Source organism: Thalassophryne amazonica, chromosome 22, assembly GCF_902500255.1.
Source record: "Thalassophryne amazonica chromosome 22, fThaAma1.1, whole genome shotgun sequence".
Classification (NCBI taxonomy): Eukaryota; Metazoa; Chordata; class Actinopteri; order Batrachoidiformes; family Batrachoididae; genus Thalassophryne; species Thalassophryne amazonica.
Window position 1 is genome coordinate 37,014,371 of NC_047124.1, and position 20,538 is coordinate 37,034,908.

The 20,538-nt window shown below is 41.8% G+C and overlaps 1 protein-coding gene across 1 annotated transcript in view; it reads left to right on the forward strand.

Moving 5' to 3' along the window:
- The window catches only part of large1 (LARGE xylosyl- and glucuronyltransferase 1), a 79,383-nt gene that overhangs the window by 15,702 nt on the left and 43,143 nt on the right, over positions 1 to 20,538 (forward strand). Inside the window, exon 2 of the mRNA XM_034163217.1 lies at positions 14,374 to 14,556. Coding sequence (XP_034019108.1) covers positions 14,451 to 14,556 — 106 coding nt within the window. The 5' untranslated portion in view covers positions 14,374 to 14,450. The remainder of the gene's footprint in view (positions 1 to 14,373; positions 14,557 to 20,538) is intronic.

The window sequence follows — 20,538 nt, forward strand, 5'->3', positions numbered from 1 at the left end:
CAGAGTGATGCTGAAAAACTAATTCATGCATTTATTTCCTCTAGGCTGGACTATTGTAATTCATTATTATCAGGTTGTCCTAAAAGTTCCCTAAAAAGCCTTCAGTTAATTCAAAATGCTGCAGCTAGAGTACTGACAGGGACTAGAAGGAGAGAGCATATCTCACCCATATTGGCCTCTCTTCATTGGCTTCCTGTTAATTCTAGAATAGAATTTAAAATTCTTCTTCTTACTTATAAGGTTTTGAATAATCAGGTCCCATCTTATCTTAGGGACCTCGTAGTACCATATCACCCCAATAGAGCGCTTCGCTCTCAGACTGCAGGCTTACTTGTAGTTCCTAGGGTTTGTAAGAGTAGAATGGGAGGCAGAGCCTTCAGCTTTCAGGCTCCTCTCCTGTGGAACCAGCTCCCAATTCAGATCAGGGAGACAGACACCCTCTCTACTTTTAAGATTAGGCTTAAAACTTTCCTTTTTGCTAAAGCTTATAGTTAGGGCTGGATCAGGTGACCCTGAACCATCCCTTAGTTATGCTGCTATAGACGTAGACTGCTGGGGGGTTCCCATGATGCACTGTTTCTTTCTCTTTTTGCTCTGTATGCACCACTCTGCATTTAATCATTAGTGATTGATCTCTGCTCTCTTCCACAGCATGTCTTTTTCCTGGTTCTCTCCCTCAGCCCCAACCAGTCCCAGCAGAAGACTGCCCCTTCCTGAGCCTGGTTCTGCTGGAGGTTTATTCCTGTTAAAAGGGAGTTTTTCCTTCCCACTGTAGCCAAGTGCTTGCTCACAGGGGGTCGTTTTGACCGTTGGGGTTTTACATAATTATTGTATTGCCTTGCCTTACAATATGGAGCGCCTTGGGGCAACTGTTTGTTGTGATTTGGCGCTATATAAAAAAAAAAATTGATTGATTGATATGATCGGGTACCCCAAGAGATACTGTGGGAGGTGCTGCAGGAGTATGAAGTGAGGGGGCCCCTTCTCAGGACCATCCAATCTCTGTTTGTGATATTCATGGACAGGACATCGAGGCGTAGTCGGGGGGGGGGGGGGTTCCACTTTGGTGTTCTCAGGGTCTCATCGCTGCTTTTTGCAGATGATGTGGTCCTGTTGGGTTCATCAGCCTGTGACCTCCAACACTCACTGGATCGGTTCACAGCTGAGTGTGAAGTGGCTGGGATGAGGATCAGCACCTCTAAATCTGAGGCTATGGTTCTCAGCAGGAAACCCATGGATTGTTTACTCCAGGTAGGGAATGAGGTGCTGCCCCAAGTGAAGGAGTTCAAGTACCTCTGGGTCTTGTTCACAAGTGAGGGGACAATGGAGCATGAGATTGTCCAGAGAATCAGTGCAGCAGGGGCGGTGTTCCATTCACTCTACTGTACTGTTGTGATGAAAAGGGAGCTGAGCCAAAAGGCGAAGCTCTCGATCTACTGGTCAAGCTTCCTTCGTACTCTCACCTATGGTCATGAAGGTTGGGTCATGACTGAAAGAACTAGATAGTAGGTACAAGCGGCCAAAATGAGTTTCCACAGAAAAGTGGTTGGTGTCTCCCTTAACAATAACGTAATCAGTGGATGGACCAACACAGTCATGGACATCTGCAGATATCCAGGTCATTAGGACCTGGATATCTCTCATGGGCTCTCAGGTTCCCCTAAAAACATATCTCTATCTCTAGACACTGCTATCTCAGATTACTTCTCTATTATTTTTTAGTTTACTGCTCCTCCATCTGCTGGTAAGCCACTCTTTCCTGCCTCTCACTGCTGCTTTGTTGGGATTTGCTGCTGCCTTCATGGACTCTCAGTTTTATGCCATGAAAGAACTGGTTTCTCCATTTGTCCCAGAAAACATCCTCTCTTCTTTACACTTCACATGTTCAGCGATTCTGGACTTTGTTGCCCCTTTTTTGCAGCAAATCCACTAAATCAAGAGCAAGCCCTGGTTAAATGCCTCGACATGTGCTGTCTGCCAACGCTGCAGGCAGGCAGAGAGAAGGTGGAAAAAGGACAAACTACAGGTATCTCTGGGTATTCTGAGGGACAGTCTGACTATTAGAAGGCTGTGAAGGAGACAAAACCTCAGGATCTGTTTTGTATTATTTCCAGCAGTTGTCCCAGAGTGTTGTTTCAGACTATAAACTCGGCTGTAAACTTGTGTCCCTCTATTCTGACGGACACTGCAACCACCAGCTGTGAGCAGTTTCTTCGGTTTTCCATTGATAAAGTTCCATCAGTCACACAGATTGCTGATCTTAATGTGAAGTTGAAGTGTCTGTCCTCGTGCACATTCTGCTGTGCTGTGTCACATTTTTTAAACGCAGTCCAAAAAGAGACGCTCCTGTACAGTCCGGCTGGTGTGCGCATCTGTGTGTCAGGCTGCTGTTCACCTTTGTTCCAGAGTCATTAAATACAGCAGTTCTGCATGTTCATCCAGCTCTGTGACCAAAGGAAAAAAAAAAAAAAAAAGACACCACAATAAGGTGGCCGCTTTAATTATATACACCCGCAACTGTGTGGACCCCCCCCCCCCCAAAAAAAAACCCACCACAAAACACATCCATAGACCAGCTAGAACCTATCCTCGAGTTCCTGGACAGTTGCCTCTACCTTCCTCTCACTGGCTTTATTTCTTCTGCAGCTACATCATTTTGACACCTTGATCCAACTTTTAACTTTGTGTTCGTCCGTTATTCTCTGCAAAATCGCTCTTTTTCGCACTCGCGTTCTGCATACCTGGACAGTCGCTTCTGCGCTTCTTCTCACTGGTTTTATTTCTTCCGCATCTACAGTCATTCTGACACCGGTGATACAACCTTTAACTTTGTGTTCGTCCATTATTGTCTGCAAAATCGCTTTTTTGTAAGCTAGCGTTCTGCGTAAATGCTTGTCTTGAGTGTGTCAGAACATGCAACTGTTTTACCAAGCCATTACAATATAAACAGTACAAATAATGACCTTTTAGGCTGTTCCAAATATGTTCTCCACCTGAGAGAGAGAGAGAGACTGTCCCAGTGGAGCGGCCCTCTGTGATTCCAGAAACGATTAGAGGTATTTTTAACATTTCAACTCTGACAGAAAATGATTAATCCACAGTGTCCAGCGCACAAAGCAGGTGGGATTGTAGTGTGAAAGAGAGCTGAGCCTGTCCAAAACAGCCTGTCTTGTCCTTAGAGCCACCAGGTGCTCAGATAATGGGCTTTTAGGAGCCTCGTCCTCATCACAAACATGCTTCTAAAATCCTTATTTGTCCTTGTAGTACCTCGTACACAAACTGCCTCACAATGTTTCTAAATTTTGAACATATTGAAATTAGCACCACGCTCAGAGAAGTATTCTGCCTCTAACAGCTTCTTAGAAGCCACTATTCTCCCACGATTGATGAATAACTGGACTCGTACAAAAAAAAAACAAAAAAAAAAAACACAAGCTACGCGGCTCATTATTCATCCTTTGTTATTCGGTGGAACCAGGGCTTAAAATTGAGATCACTGTGTTTGGACATTCTGGCATGCGAAATACTGTCAGTTGTTAGTTGGTACGGGGATGATGGTAGCAGATTTCAGGCAGGTGGGGATGACTGCTTGGTCCAGGGAGAGATTAAATATCCTGCGGAAGACGCCGGACAGCGGGTGGGCACATGTTGTGAGCACCTTGCCAGGTACTCCATCTGGGCCAGCAGCGTTCTTGGGGTTCATTAACAGGAGCATGCACCTGACATTGTGCTTCCCTACAGACAGGGAGTGTGTGTGTGTGTGTGTGTGTGTGTGGGGTGGGGGGGGTGGGGGGGTGGGAGGGGTGGTGCTGGATCCTGGTGGGGGTGTTTGAGGTTCGATCAACAGATAAACTCTGTTTTGTCATCTTCTGGCTGAAGTCCTTTCTCAGTAAACGTGATCTTCCCACAGCCATTCACACGTTCATCAGCTCCAGACTTGATGACTGTGCTGCTCTTCATGCTGGTGTTAACCACTCTGCTCTTGGACGCCTCCAAGTTGTGCAAAATGCTGCTGCTCGTCTCTTAATGAATATTTCCAGAAGTGAGCATATTACGCCTGTACTTTACTCACTCCACTGGCTCCCAGTTCATTTTCAGAACTGATTTTGAGATTTTTTTTTTTTTGTTTTTTTTTTAAAGCTATTAATGTTCTTGTACCTTCCTACTTGTCTGAGTTTTTATCTCTCCTCACTCACGGTCGGACGTTACGGGCCCCTGATCGACTTTAGATGATCTGAGGTCAGAATACAAACTCTTAAAAAAAACAAACAAACAAAAAAAAAACAAGCGTGAACGGTGCATGCTGCGTGAATCATGCGTGTGAACCATCACAACAGCCTTTCAGCGAGGCTAAATAATCTAATCAATCAGTGCCTCACCAGCTGTGATCCAGGTTCCTGGGACTAACCTTCACCTCTGTATGGTTTTCTAATCATCTGTCACTACGCAACGTGTGCTTATTAAAAGTGTGACCGACGCAATGAAGCACATTTGACACATTACTACGTAAACTGAGTTAAACTGAGTTGAACTGAAACGGGAGAAATGTGGGGTGAATGTAATCGCAAAGTTATTACAAACAACATCCTTATAAACTTACTTGTATGGTTTTGTCAGCCGATCAGTGCAGTGTGATGGCGAACTACGGGGGCTGGTGATGAACACATTTAAGCAGGGGTGTAAGCAGCTCTCAGTTGAATGGCGTCAGAGCTCTACTGGAGAAACGGTGCAAGGACATTTTACATTGCTGACACAAACATTATTTAAGTAACTGTTCTGTTTATGAGAAATTATCGGCATTCTATCGGCAAAATTTCGGCCGATAGTGAGTAGTTTGAAAAGGACTTATATCGGCCGATAATATCGGCCTTTATTGTCATTGCACTTATATACATACTGTTAAAGTTTCCTCTGCATTTAATGACAGTTAGACACAATCCAACCACTAGGGGCAGTGTGCAGCCACAGTTCTCTGCCACTGACCAAAGGTAGAAAGGAGCAGACCCTAAATAAGCAGGTTTTGATTGTGGGAGGAAACTGGAGGAAACCCACACAGACACGGGGAGAACATGCAAACTCCACACAGAAAGGCTGGGAACACAAAGAGTTTGTGTGCGCTCTACACACAAAGAATAAATGTCAAGAGTGACAATACAGTTCAACAAAGCACAAAATCTCAAAGTTAAAAGATTAAAAAAAATCAAACTGTCTCAAATTTTTCAGCTACCAATACCTGTTTATCAATCAATCAATCAATCAACTTTTTTCTTATATAGCGCCAAATCACAACAAACAGTTGCCCCAAGGCGCTCCATATTGTAAGGCAAGGCCATACAATAATTATGAAAAACCCCAACGGTCAAAACGACCCCCTATGAGCAAGCACTTGGCAACAGTGGGAAGGAAAAACTCCCTTTTAACAGGAAGAAACCTCCAGCAGAACCAGGCTCAGGGAGGGGCAGTCTTCTGCTGAGACTGGTTGGGGCTGAGGGAAAAAAACAGGAAAAAGACATGCCGTGAAGGGGGGCAGAGATCGATCACTAATGATTAAATGCAGAGTGGTGCATACGGAGCAAAAAGAGAAAGAAACAGTGCATCATGGGAACCCCCCCCCCCACACAATCTACGTCTAAAGCAGCATAACCAAGGGATGGTCCAGGGTCACCCGATCCAGCCCTAACTATAAGCCTTAGCGAAAAGGAAAGTTTTAAGCCTAATCTTAAAAGTAGAGAGGGTGTCTGTCTCCCTGATCTGAATTGGGAGCTGGTTCCACAGGAGAGGAGCCTGAAAGCTGAAGGCTCTGCCTCCCATTCTACTCTTACAAACCCTAGGAACTACAAGTAAGCCCGCAGTCTGAGAGCGAAGCGCTCTAATGGGGTAATATGGTACTACGAGGTCCCTAAGATAAGATGGGACCTGATTATTCAAAACCTTATAAGTAAGAAGAAGAATTTTAAATTCTATTCTAGAATTAACAGGAAGCCAATGAAGAGAGGCCAACACGGGTGAGATATGCTCTCTCCTGCTAGTCCCCGTCAGTACTCTAGCTGCAGCATTCTGAATTAACTGAAGGCTTTTTAGGGAACTTTTAGGACAACCTGATAATAATGAATTACAATAGTCCAGCCTAGAGGAAATAAATGCATGAATTAGTTTTTCAGCATCACTCTGAGACAAGACCTTTCTGATTTTAGAGATATTGTGTAAATGCAAAAAGGCAGTCCTACATATTTGTTTAATATGCGCTTTGAATGACATATCCTGATCAAAAATGACTCCAAGATTTCTCACAGTATTACTAGAGATCAGGGAAATGCCATCCAGAGTAACGATCTGGTTAGACACCATGCTTCTAAGATTTGTGGGGCCAAGTACAATAACTTCAGTTTTATCTGAGTTTAAAAGCAGGAAATTAGAGGTCATCCATGTCTTTATGTCTGTAAGACAATCCTGCAGTTTAGCTAATTGGTGTGTATCCTCTGGCTTCATGGATAGATAAAGCTGGGTATCATCTGCGTAACAATGAAAATTTAAGCAATACCGTCTAATAATACTGCCTAAGGGAAGCATGTATAAAGTGAATAAAATTGGTCCTAGCACAGAACCTTGTGGAACTCCATAATTAACTTTAGTCTGTGAAGAAGATTCCCCATTTACATGAACAAACTGTAATCTATTAGACAAATATGATTCAAACCACCGCAGCACAGTGCCTTTAATACCTATGGCATGCTCTAATCTCTGTAATAAAATTTTATGGTCAACAGTATCAAAAGCAGCACTGAGGTCTAACAGAACAAGCACAGAGATGAGTCCACTGTCCGAGGCCATAAGAAGATCATTTGTAACCTTCACTAATGCTGTTTCTGTACTATGATGAATTCTAAAACCTGACTGAAACTCTTCAAATAGACCATTCCTCTGCAGGTGATCAGTTAGCTGTTTTACAACTACCCTCTCAAGAATCTTTGAGAGAAAAGGAAGGTTGGAAATTGGCCTATAATTAGCTAAGATAGCTGGGTCAAGTGATGGCTTTTTAAGTAATGGTTTAATTACTGCCACCTTAAAAGCCTGTGGTACATAGCCAACTAACAAAGATAGATTGATCATATTTAAGATTGAAGCATTAAATAATGGTAGGACTTCCTTGAGCAGCCTGGCAGGAATGGGGTCCAATAAACATGCCGATGGTTTGGACGAAGCAACCAATGAAAATAACTCAGACAAAACAACCGGAGAGAAAGAGTCTAACCAAATACCGGCATCACTGAAAGCAGCCAAAGATAACGATACATCTTTGGGATGGTTATGAGTAATTTTTTCTCTAATAGTCAAAATTTTGTTAGCAAAGAAAGTCATGAAGTCATTACTAGTTAAAGTTAATGGAATACTCAGCTCAATAGAGCTCTGACTCTTTGTCAGCCTAGCTACAGTGCTGAAAAGAAACCTGAGGTTATTCTTATTTTCTTCAATTAGTGATGAGTAGAAAGATGTCCTAGCTTTACGGAGGGCTTTTTTATAGAGCAACAAACTCTTTTTCCAGGCTAAGTGAAGATCTTCTAAATTAGTGAGATGCCATTTCCTCTCCAACTTACGGGTTATCTGCTTTAAGCTACGAGTTTGTGAGTTATACCACAGAGTCAGACACTTCTGATTTAAAGCTCTCTTTTTCAGAGGAGCTACAGCATCCAAAGTTGTCTTCAAAGAGGATGTAAAACTATTGACGAGATACTCTAACTCCCTTACAGAGTTTAGGTAGCTACTCTGCTCTGTGGCTCGGAATCAGAAGTTATCAGAATCAGAAGTTTATTGCCATTGAACAGGATTCACAGACTAGGAATTTGCTTCGATATAATGGTGCAACATTAAACAGAGAGCAATATAAAATGCTAAGATAAAATATACAATATGTGCCAAAATAAGACAAAATATAAGATAAAAAATGACATGAAATATGAAAGGCTGTGTGCAACAGAAAAACAGAAAGAAAGAGGAACAGAAAAAACAGTGCAGTGGGAGGAGTGCAATTAAAACCAAAGTACATTTGTCTAAAGTGACCCGTGATAAAATGATAAAGTGACAGAGTTAAGGTTAAGGTGACTGAGTTATGAGGAGTTCATGAGTCTAACGGCAGAGGGGAAGAAACTGTTCTTATGGCAGGAGGTTCTGGTCCGGATGGACCGTAGCCTCCTGCCCGAGGGGAGTGGTTTGAACAGACCGTGTGCAGGGTGAGAAGGGTCAGCTGTGATCCGACCTGCTCGGCCATTATCTGACCATTTCTTTTGTTCAGACTCTCTTCAGTGATATTCAGTATTTCATCTGTCATAGTTATTTGTTCATGTTGTTTATTTTTGGAATTTAAAAGTCCTTGTGTTAAATAACGGCACATACTGTGGTGTGCACATGTGCTACTGACTTCCTGTCTATAAGCGAAGTGCGCAACGCATCTGTGCACGCGTGGGTCAAACAGGGGCAAAAGTCCCAACTATCACACTCACACCGCTGCCATTGAATTTCGTATACAGTAGCATTAGCAGACTGTAAAAGTGACACATACAATAATGACACGTGCGCATTGTGCTGTTTTCAGATGCATGGAACGGAATTTATAGGCTTGAAATTTGGTTGTCTCCAACTATCAACAAGCACTGGTCATTTTTGACAGCAGTTCTCTCTTCAGCACTAACAGTAGTTTCTGTAACGATGCAGCCAGCTCTTCTTTCCGTTTCGGTCCACTGTCGTACGTAGTCCTGGTTGTAACAGGAAATCCGCGGAGCTTACAAAAACGCTTTAAATCGTCAACTTTTCAGCAGATGAAATGATCCAAATCACAGCACTCCTCGCTGCTTTCCGCCGCCATAACTTATGGGTTGGTAGTTGAAGAATTTAGCCTACCCATAATGCACCGTGCGGCCTGAGATGCCCAGTTTGCTTATTGTTGAACTTGCCCCCAGAGAAATGCTGTGTTACAAAGTCAGTTCCACTGACACATGAAAGGAGGGACTGCAGATAATATGGTGCCTCTTTTTTTGTGACTTATTATTAAGGAAGGAATCGAAGGTAAATCAAAGGCAAATTTAATTGTACTTCTACACACAGCAGAGGAATCTTAAACATTCCATATGACTCCCACTGGAACGCTGAAGCTGTTGGTCTTTTTTTCTCTTATTGCACATGTTGTTTTACTTGCACATCTTATGAAGTGTATATTTCTACCTGCTGTACAGAGAGTGCAGCTCAGATTCCTTGTATTCTGTGGATTCGTAGTGAATAAAAGCTATTCTGATGTGAACTTTGTGACAGCCGTCATAGTAACATTTGTGGAATATCACAGTGCTAATATGTTCCTAACAGGGTGTCAAACTCCAGCCTCTAGTCCACGTCCTGACACCCGAGTAATACATCAAGTAGGGCTGAAATATGGTGGTACCTTCTGTGGCTGCTACAGTAACCATGAAGGAACCCCGAACATGAGACGAGTAACGGGACTGTTAAGCCGCCGTGGGACATGTCATGAATATGTGCCTAACGTTTCATTTTTGTGCAACGACGGTGGGATGTGTCCTTGATTAGGAATATCAGTGTCCCCACCCTGTGGTGGGGGGGGGGGGGCATTGGGGGGGTTATGATGTGCAGTTAATGAAAACACGTGTTTTCCTCTGATACATCAAGTGTACTGTGGTTAATGTTTTCCACAGGCCACAATGTAAATATAAAGTCTTTTTGTCATTCTTTGTCATTTTTACTCTGCAATATGTCTATTTATTTATTTTTTGATGTGTGATGTAATTTAGTGCCAATTTCTTCTTAAACCTTCAGCCATTAAACACAAATGTTTTGACTTTTAGGTTCCTACTTTGTTAGAAAACCAGTTCCACTTATTCTTCTGTCCAGCATGGTGGACGGCGGGCTGCAGGCTCTCGTGGTCTTCACAGGCCGATGCTCAAACACACAGCAGCCGAAAGCAGAGAGGAGATCTGACGGCAGCGATGAGAATCAAACAGAATGGACAGCATGTTATTTTAAAAACAGATTTTTGGACATTTGGATTGTGCGGGACGTCTCGTGCTCTGTGCCCGTGCCGGGGACGTGGCACATTTTGTATGTTGCATCCAGCCTTGATGACTTTGCATCTGAATGCAACACATTTGGAATGCAACATTTTGAAGGCGTAAGAGCTCGTAGATTGAATGGAGAGATTTTATTTCATGCAAAAATAATATAGCACCTTCAACTGCACCACAGACTAAAACAGTTAAATGTGGTCTATTAAACATTAGGTCTCTCTCTTCTAAGTCCCTGTTGGTAAATGATATAATAATTGATCAACGTATTGATTTATTCTGCCTAACAGAAACCTGGTTACAGCAGGATGAATATGTTAGTTTAAATGAGTCAACACCCCCGAGTCACACTAACTGTCAGAATGCTCGTAGCACGGGCCGGGGCGGAGGATTAGCAGCAATCTTCCATTCCAGCTTATTAATTAATCAAAAACCTAGACAGAGCTTTAATTCATTTGAAAGCTTGTCTCTTAGTCTTGTCCATCCAAATTGGAAGTCCCAAAAACCAGTTTTATTTGTTATTATCTATCGTCCACCTGGTCGTTACTGTGAGTTTCTCTGTGAATTTTCAGACCTTTTGTCTGACTTAGTGCTTAGCTCAGATAAGATAATTATAGTGGGCGATTTTAACATCCACACAGATGCTGAGAATGACAGCCTCAACACTGCATTTAATCTATTATTAGACTCTATTGGCTTTGCTCAAAAAGTAAATGAGTCCACCCACCACTTTAATCATATCTTAGATCTTGTTCTGACTTATGGTATGGAAATAGAAGACTTAACAGTATTCCCTGAAAACTCCCTTCTGTCTGATCATTTTTTAATAACATTTACATTTACTCTGATGGACTACCCAGCAGTGGGGAATAAGTTTCATTACACTAGAAGTCTTTCAGAAAGCGCTGTAACTAGGTTTAAGGATATGATTCCTTCTTTATGTTCTCTAATGCCATATACCAACACAGTGCAGAGTAGCTACCTAAACTCTGTAAGGGAGATAGAGTATCTCGTCAATAGTTTTACATCCTCATTGAAGACAACTTTGGATGCTGTAGCTCCTCTGAAAAAGAGAGCTTTAAATCAGAAGTGTCTGACTCCGTGGTATAACTCACAAACTCGTAGCTTAAAGCAGATAACCCGTAAGTTGGAGAGGAAATGGCGTCTCACTAATTTAGAAGATCTTCACTTAGCCTGGAAAAAGAGTTTGTTGCTCTATAAAAAGCCCTCCGTAAAGCTAGGACATCTTTCTACTCATCACTAATTGAAGAAAATAAGAATAACCCCAGGTTTCTTTTCAGCACTGTAGCCAGGCTGACAAAGAGTCAGAGCTCTATTGAGCTGAGTATTCCATTAACTTTAACTAGTGATGACTTCATGACTTTCTTTGCTAACAAAATTTTGACTATTAGAGAAAAAATTACTCATAACCATCCCAAAGATGTATCGTTATCTTTGGCTGCTTTCAGTGATGCCGGTATTTGGTTAGACTCTTTCTCTCCGATTGTTCTGTCTGAGTTATTTTCATTAGTTACTTCATCCAAACCATCAACATGTTTATTAGACCCCATTCCTACCAGGCTGCTCAAGGAAGTCCTACCATTATTTAATGCTTCAATCTTAAATATGATCAATCTATCTTTGTTAGTTGGTTATGTACCACAGGCCTTTAAGGTGGCAGTAATTAAACCATTACTTAAAAAGCCATCACTTGACCGAGCTATCTTAGCTAATTATAGGCCAATCTCCAACCTTCCTTTTCTCTCAAAGATTCTTGAGAGGGTAGTTGTAAAACAGCTAACTGATCACCTGCAGAGGAATGGTCTATTTGAAGAGTTTCAGTCAGGTTTTAGAATTCATCATAGTACAGAAACAGCATTAGTGAAGGTTACAAATGATCTTCTTATGGCTTCGGACAGTGGACTCATCTCTGTGCTTGTTCTGTTGGACCTCAGTGCTGCTTTTGATACTGTTGACCATAAAATTTTATTACAGAGATTAGAGCATGTCATAGGTATTAAAGGCACTGCGCTGCGGTGGTTTGAGTCATATTTGTCTAATAGATTACAGTTTGTTCATGTAAATGGGGAATCTTCTTCACAGACTAAAGTTAATTATGGAGTTCCACAAGGTTCTGTGCTAGGACCAATTTTATTCACTTTATACATGCTTCCCTTAGGCAGTATTATTAGACGGTATTGCTTAAATTTTCATTGTTACGCAGATGATACCCAGCTTTATCTATCCATGAAGCCAGAGGATACACACCAATTAGCTAAACTGCAGGATTGTCTTACAGACATAAAGACATGGATGACCTCTAATTTCCTGCTTTTAAACTCAGATAAAACTGAAGTTATTGTACTTGGCCCCACAAATCTTAGAAGCATGGTGTCTAACCAGATTGTTACTCTGGATGGCATTTCCCTGATCTCTAGTAATACTGTGAGAAATCTTGGAGTCATTTTTGATCAGGATATGTCATTCAAAGCGCATATTAAACAAATATGTAGGACTGCCTTTTTGCATTTACGCAATATCTCTAAAATCAGAAAGGTCTTGTCTCAGAGTGATGCTGAAAAACTAATTCATGCATTTATTTCCTCTAGGCTGGACTATTGTAATTCATTATTATCAGGTTGTCCTAAAAGTTCCCTAAAAAGCCTTCAGTTGGTTCAGAATGCTGCAGCTAGAGTACTGACAGGGACTAGAAGGAGAGAGCATATCTCACCCATATTGGCCTCTCTTCATTGGCTTCCTGTTAATTCTAGAATAGAATTTAAAATTCTTCTTCTTACTTATAAGGTTTTGAATAATCAGGTCCCATCTTATCTTAGGGACCTCATAGTACCATATTACCCCATTAGAGCGCTTCGCTCTCAGACTGCGGGCTTACTTGTAGTTCCTAGGGTTTGTAAGAGTAGAATGGGAGGCAGAGCCTTCAGCTTTCAGGCTCCTCTCCTGTGGAACCAGCTCCCAATTCAGATCAGGGAGACAGACACCCTCTCTACTTTTAAGATTAGGCTTAAAACTTTCCTTTTCGCTAAGGCTTATAGTTAGGGCTGGATCGGGTGACCCTGGACCATCCCTTGGTTATGTTGCTTTAGACGTAGACTGCTGGGGGGTTCCCATGATGCACTGTTTCTTTCTCTTTTTGCTCCGTATGCATCACTCTGCATTTAATCATTAGTGATCGATCTCTGCTCCCCTCCACAGCATGTCTTTTTCCTGGTTCTTTCCCTCAGCCCCAACCAGTCCCAGCAGAAGACTGCCCCTCCCTGAGCCTGGTTCTGCTGGAGGTTTCTTCCTGTTAAAAGGGAGTTTTTCCTTCCCACTGTGGCCAAGTGCTTGCTCATAGGGGGTCGTTTTGACCGTTGGGGTTTTTCATAATTATTGTATGGCCTTGCCTTACAATATGGAGCGCCTTGGGGCAACTGTTTGTTGTGAGTTGGCGCTATATAAAAAAAGGATTGATTGATTGAAAACATTTTACTCTCGTCTTTTTTCATCAACATCAGTGGATGTTAAAATCTTCTTCGTTGTCTGTGTTTTAGAACACCGTCGTCTCGTCATCGTCCCATCTGGGAGATGATCTTCCTCCACACTGAGGGGTTGTCATGATGACTGATATTCATGGGACATAAAACATCTGTAGATGTTATTAACTATATGGACCATGCAGCCTTCACGATGCGCTGTTAGACCATAGAGTGTCGATGCAGGTCCCTGAGACATATGTTTGGCTCCAAATAAAGTCCCGGCACCTGCAGCCAACCCAGCCTGTCTGGAATCGGTTATGTGGAGTGGTTGGTGGGTGTCTGGTCAGCAGGTGATCTGGACTCTTGGGACACCCCATTGTGTGGAACCAGCACCAGAAAAATGGTTACTTGGTGAGTCACAGATGAAGAGGATCACTTCCATGGTGAGGGATGTTTTGTCTGGAGCATTTCTCTGGATCATGTCCAGAGAAATGCTCCAGACATGAACCACCCTCATTTAACCTGGATCTAGCAGATCGAAGATTACTTTGGAGTGGTCTAGATGGACCAGTTATCTGGCTGGTTGGTTGCCATCCAGGACTCAGGGCAGGTGGGTCATGTGGTGATGTGTGGGACACGTGCACACTCAGACCTGTTGTGTTGTAGGTCTTTCCTGTTGTCCTTGTCAAACCCAGGCTAAGTCTTTCAGAATCCTTTCAGTTGCTCGGTCTCAGATGTCTTCTTCCCAGCAGCGGGACCAGAACCCGTCCTTTGGGTTTGAGTTGGGTCCTTGTCCTCTAATTGCTTTTTTTTCTCCTTGTCTCTACCAGTACCATGACTGAGCCTGGACCCAGGTTGCTCCCCACATAGAGGTCACGTCACCTCTGCTGAACGTCGGGTCCAGAGAATGCTGGGAATGTGTCGCGGACGCAGGAAGTTCCTGGTGGCCTCCCTCGCCCTGGTCTTTGTCCCGGCACTCACTTGGCTTTATCTGTCAGTTGGGAGTTTTCAAGGTAGGCCAGTCAGCTGACCACGTCATGGGTTTTCTAATCAATATGTGCTTTAGATCAGACGATGCACTGCAGAAAACACGCAATCTCAGGCATACTTTTAGGCAGAAATTGAACATGAGTACATGTTTACCGTTTTAAAGACTGCACTTCCAGAATATCACAAAAACCACCAAAAAATAAATAAAAGTACTTAGTTTACTCATATTCTTGGACTCAGTCTGGTTCAGGGGTCTGCAACCTTTAGAAACGAGCTGTTTTTGTCCATAAATAAAATTCTTCTAGAGCCACAAAACATATTTGACCTTTAAATTGAATGAATAAAGATAACACAGCTTATAAAGTTTTTTTTTTTTAAACATAGTTCAACTATATATATATATTTTTTTACAATCCCAAATCGTAAAAGTTTGGATGATATGAAATATGTGGTGGTGGTGGACCCGTAATGATCCTGACATTTGCTTTGACTAATATTTACTGTGGACTGTGTGAAACCAACATATTTCATGTTTTGTGAGGTCCGTTTTATTTTATTTGTTAATATATATCCATTCCTACATTTAAGGCCTGCAGCATTTTCCAAGAAAAAAAGGTTGGAACAAGACAATTTATTCTAAATGTAAGAATTAATTAATCAGTTTTACAGCCAGTTTTCTTGAGAAACGTCAGAGGATGAAAACATGAACATTGAATATTAATATTTCTTAGACTTTATTTATATCAATCATTCAGAAATACAGTGTGGTACTTTATGGTAAATCTGTGTCAGGGAGGCAGTTCTCAAAAACTAAATGTCCACACTGGAAGGAGACAAGTGAGGGAAGCCACCAAGACACAACTCTGGAAGAACTTTGCGCTTCTGTGGGTGTGAGTGGAGAAACTGGGAATAGTGCAGCCGTTTTATTTTTATCAATCAATCAATCAATCAATTTTTTTATATAGCGCCAAATCACAACAAACAGCTGCCCCAAGGCGCTTTATATTGTAAGGCAAGGCCATACAATAATTATGTAAAACCCCAACAGTCAAAACGACCCCCTGTGAGCAAGCACTTGGCTACAGTGGGAAGGAAAAACTCCCTTTTAACAGGAAGAAACCTCCAGCAGAACCAGGCTCAGGGAGGGGCAGTCTTCTACTGGGACTGGTTGGGGCTGAGGGAGAGAACCAGGAAAAAGACATGCTGTGGAGGGGAGCAGAGATCGATCACTAATGATTAAATGCAGAGTGGTGCATACAGAGCAAAAAGAGAAAGAAACAGTGCATCATGGGAACCCCCCAGCAGTCTACGTCTATAGCAGCATAACTAAGGGATGGTTCAGGGTCACCTGATCCAGCCCTAACTATAAGCTTTAGCAAATAGGAAAGTTTTAAGCCTAATCTTAAAAGTAGAGAGGGTGTCTGTCTCCCTGATCTGAATTGGGAGCTGGTTCCACAGGAGAGGAGCCTGAAAGCTGAAGGCTCTGCCTCCCATTCTACTCTTACAAACCCTAGGAACTACAAGTAAGCCTGCAGTCTGAGAGCGAAGCGCTCTATTGGGGTGATATGGTACTACGAGGTCCCTAAGATAAGATGGGACCTGATTATTCAAAACCTTATAAGTAAGAAGAAGAATTTTAAATTCTATTCTAGAATTAACAGGAAGCCAATGAAGAGAGGCCAATATGGGTGAGATATGCTCTCTCCTTCTAGTCCCCGTCAGTACTCTAGCTGCAGCATTTTGAATTAACTGAAGGCTTTTTAGGGAACTTTTAGGACAACCTGATAATAATGAATTACAATAGTCCAGCCTAGAGGAAATAAATGCATGAATTAGTTTTTCAGCATCACTCTGAGACAAGACCTTTCTGATTTTAGAGATATTGCGTAAATGCAAAAAAGCAGTCCTACATATTTGTTTAATATGCGCTTTGAATGACATATCCTGATCAAAAATGACTCCAAGATTTCTCACAGTATTACTAGAGGTCAGGGTAATGCCATCCAGAGTTTCTAAGATTTGTGGGGCCAAGTACAATAACTTCAGTTTTATCTGAGTTTAAAAGCAGGAAATTAGAGGTCATCCATGTCTTTATGTCTGTAAGACAATCCTGCAGTTTAGCTAATTGGTGTGTGTCCTCTGGCTTCATGGATAGATAAAGCTGGGTATTATCTGCGTAACAATGAAAATTTAAGCAATGCCGTCTAATAATACTGCCTAAGGGAAGCATGTATAAAGTGAATAAAATTGGTCCTAGCACAGCACCTTGTGGAACTCCATAATTAACCTTAGTCTGTGAAGAAGATTCCCCATTTACATGAACAAATTGTAATCTATTAGACAAATATGATTCAAACCACCGCAGCGCAGTGCCTTTAATACCTATGGCATGCTCTAATCTCTGTAATAAAATTTTATGGTCAACAGTATCAAAAGCAGCACTGAGGTCTAACAGAACAAGCACAGAGATGAGTCCACTGTCCGAGGCCATAAGAAGATCATTTGTAACCTTCACTAATGCTGTTTCTGTACTATGATGAATTCTAAAACCTGACTGAAACTCTTCAAATAGACCATTCCTCTGCAGATGATCAGTTAGCTGTTTTACAACTACCCTTTCAAGAATTTTTGAGAGAAAAGGAAGGTTGGAGATTGGCCTATAATTAGCTAAGATAGCTGGGTCAAGTGATGGCTTTTTAAGTAATGGTTTAATTACTGCCACCTTAAAGGCCTGTGGTACATAACCAACTAATAAAGATAGATTGATCATATTTAAGATCGAAGCATTAAATAATGGTAGGGCTTCCTTGAGCAGCCTGGTAGGAATGGCGTCTAATAAAAATGTTGATGCTTTGGATGAAGTAACTAATGAAAATAACTCAGACAGAACAATCGGAGAGAAAGAGTCTAACCAAATACCGGCATCACTGAAAGCAGCCAAAGATAACGATACGTCTTTGGGATGGTTATGAGTAATTTTTTCTCTAATAGTTAAAATTTTGTTAGCAAAGAAAGTCATGAAGTCATTACTAGTTAAAGTTAATGGAATACTCAGCTCAATAGAGCTCTGACTCTTTGTCAGCCTGGCTACAGTGCTGAAAAGAAACCTGGGGTTGTTCTTATTTTCTTCAATTAGTGATGAGTAGAAAGATGTCCTAGCTTTACGGAGGGCTTTTTTATAGAGCAACAGACTCTTTTTCCAGGCTAAGTGAAGATCTTCTAAATTAGTGAGACGCCATTTCCTCTCCAACTTATGGGTTATCTGCTTTAAGCTACGAGTTTGTGAGTTATACCACGGAGTCAGGCACTTCTGATTTAAAGCTCTCTTTTTTAGAGGAGCTACAGCATCCAAAGTTGTCTTCAATGAGGATGTAAAACTATTGACGAGATACTCTATCTCCCTTACAGAGTTTAGGTAGCTACTCTGCACTGTGTTGGTATATGGCATTAGAGAACATAAAGAAGGAATCATATCCTTAAACCTAGTTACAGCGCTTTCTGAAAGACTTCTAGTGTAATGAAACATATTCCCCACTGTTGGGTAGTCCATCAGAGTAAATGTAAATGTTATTAAGAAATGATCAGACAGAAGGGAGTTTTCAGGGAATACTGTTAAGTCTTCTATTTCCATACCATAAGTCAGAACAAGATCTAAGATATGATTAAAGTGGTGGGTGGACTCATTTACTTTTTGAGCAAAGCCAATAGAGTCTAATAATAGATTAAATGCAGTGTTGAGGCTGTCATTCTCAGCATCTGTGTGGATGTTAAAATCGCCCACTATAATTATCTTATCTGAGCTAAGCACTAAGTCAGACAAAAGGTCTGAAAATTCACAGAGAAACTCACAGTAACGACCAGGTGGACGATAGATAATAACAAATAAAACTGGTTTTTGGGACTTCCAATTTGGATGGACAAGACTAAGAGTCAAGCTTTCAAATGAATTAAAGCTCTGTCTGGGTTTTTGATTAATTAATAAGCTGGAATGGAAGATTGCTGCTAATCCTCCTCCTCGGCCCGTGCTACGAGCATTCTGACAGTTAGTGTGACTCGGGGGTGTTGACTCATTTAAACTAACATATTCATCCTGCTGTAACCAGGTTTCTGTAAGGCAGAATAAATCAATATGTTGATCAATTATTATATCATTTACCAACAGGGACTTAGAAGAGAGAGACCTAATGCTTAATAGACCACATTTAACTGTTTTAGTCTGTGGTGCAGTTGAAGGTGCTATATTTTTATGCTTAAATAGATTTTTGCTGGTTATTGGTGGTCTGGGAGCAGACACCGTCTCTACGGGGATGGGGTAATGAGGGGATGGCAGGGGGAGAGAAGCTGCAGAGAGGTGTGTAAGACTACAACTCTGCTTCCTGGTCCCAACCCTGGATAGTCACGGTTTGGAGGATTTAAGAAAATTGGCCAGATTTCTAGAAATGAGAGCTGCTCCATCCAAAGTGGGATGGATGCCGTCTCTCCTAACAAGACCAGGTTTTCCCCAGAAGCTTTGCCAATTATCTATGAAGCCCACCTCATTTTTTTGGACACCACTCAGACAGCCAGCAATTCAAGGAGAACATGCGGCTAAACATGTCACTCCCGGTCTGATTGGGGAGGGGCCCAGAGAAAACTACAGAGTCCGACATTGTTTTTGCAAAGTTACACACTGATTCAATGTTAATTTTAGTGACCTCCGATTGGCGTAACCGGGTGTCATTACTGCCGACGTGAATTACAATCTTACCAAATTTACGCTTAGCCTTAGCCAGCAGTTTCAAATTTCCTTCAATGTCGCCTGCTCTGGCCCCCGGAAGACAATTGACTATGGTTGCTGGTGTCGCTAACTTCACATTTCGCAAAACAGAGTCGCCAGTAACCAGAGTTTGATCCTTGGCGGGTGTGTCGTTGAGTGGGGAAAAATGGTTAGAGATGTGAACGGGTTGGCGGTGTACACGGGGCTTCTGTTTAGGGCTACGCTTCCTCCTCACAGTCACCCAGTCGGCCTGCTTTCCCGGCTGCTCGGGATCTGCCAGGGGGTAACTAACGGCGGCTAAGCTACCTTGGTCCACACCGACTACAGGGGCCTGGCTAGCTGTAGAATTTTCCACGGTGTGGAGCCGAGTCTCCAATTCGCCCAGCCTGGCCTCCAAAGCTACGAATAAGCTACACTTATTACAAGTACCGTTACTGCTAAAGGAGGCAGAGGAATAACTAAACATTTCACACCCAGAGCAGAAAAGTGCAGGAGAGACAGGAGAAGCCGCCATGCTAAATCGGCTAAGAGTTAGTAGCTACGCTAAGCTAGCGGATTCCTAAAAACACGCAAAGTGAATAATGTGTAAATAATTTAGAGGTGATTCAGCAGAAGGAGTGCTTTAGTTAAGGCACGTGAAGATTACACTGGGAAACAAATCGTTATCTAGATAACTAGATCAATCTAACTGCGCAGATTAAACAGCTAACAGATACAGAAAAACACCGCTGTGCTCCGGAACAGGAAGTGATACAATACCGCAGTGAGAGCCAACCACCAGTAGAGGCAAGCAAGAAATTTTATCTTCATTTTACATACAGTTCCAACTTTTTCTGATTTGTGGTTGTTTCTGTTCCATGTCTGAAATTACAGAACTGCTATAAAGAAAAGTGTGAACATTTTATTGTTCTTTCAAACTTTGTAGAACTGATTTAAACACCAAACTCTTAAAAAGAAGGAAAAAATACACAGACGTACAGGAAAAACTGATCAATGCAGGGTGATCTGACTCGTGATTTTTGAAAATAAGAATAAAAGAGGTAAGTTACTTTGAAATAAATAAAACCTGTAGCTGCAGCTAATAACTGAAAAAAATATCATAAAATTCAGCAGCTTGTTTTTTATTCTGACTCGAGTTAATTTCCTGTTTTTTCTTTTTCTCCTCAGTCACGTTTTATGTTTGAACATAAAATAACTACATGAAGCTCAAGATCTAAAATAAATGTCTTCTCTCTAAAATAACAGCCTG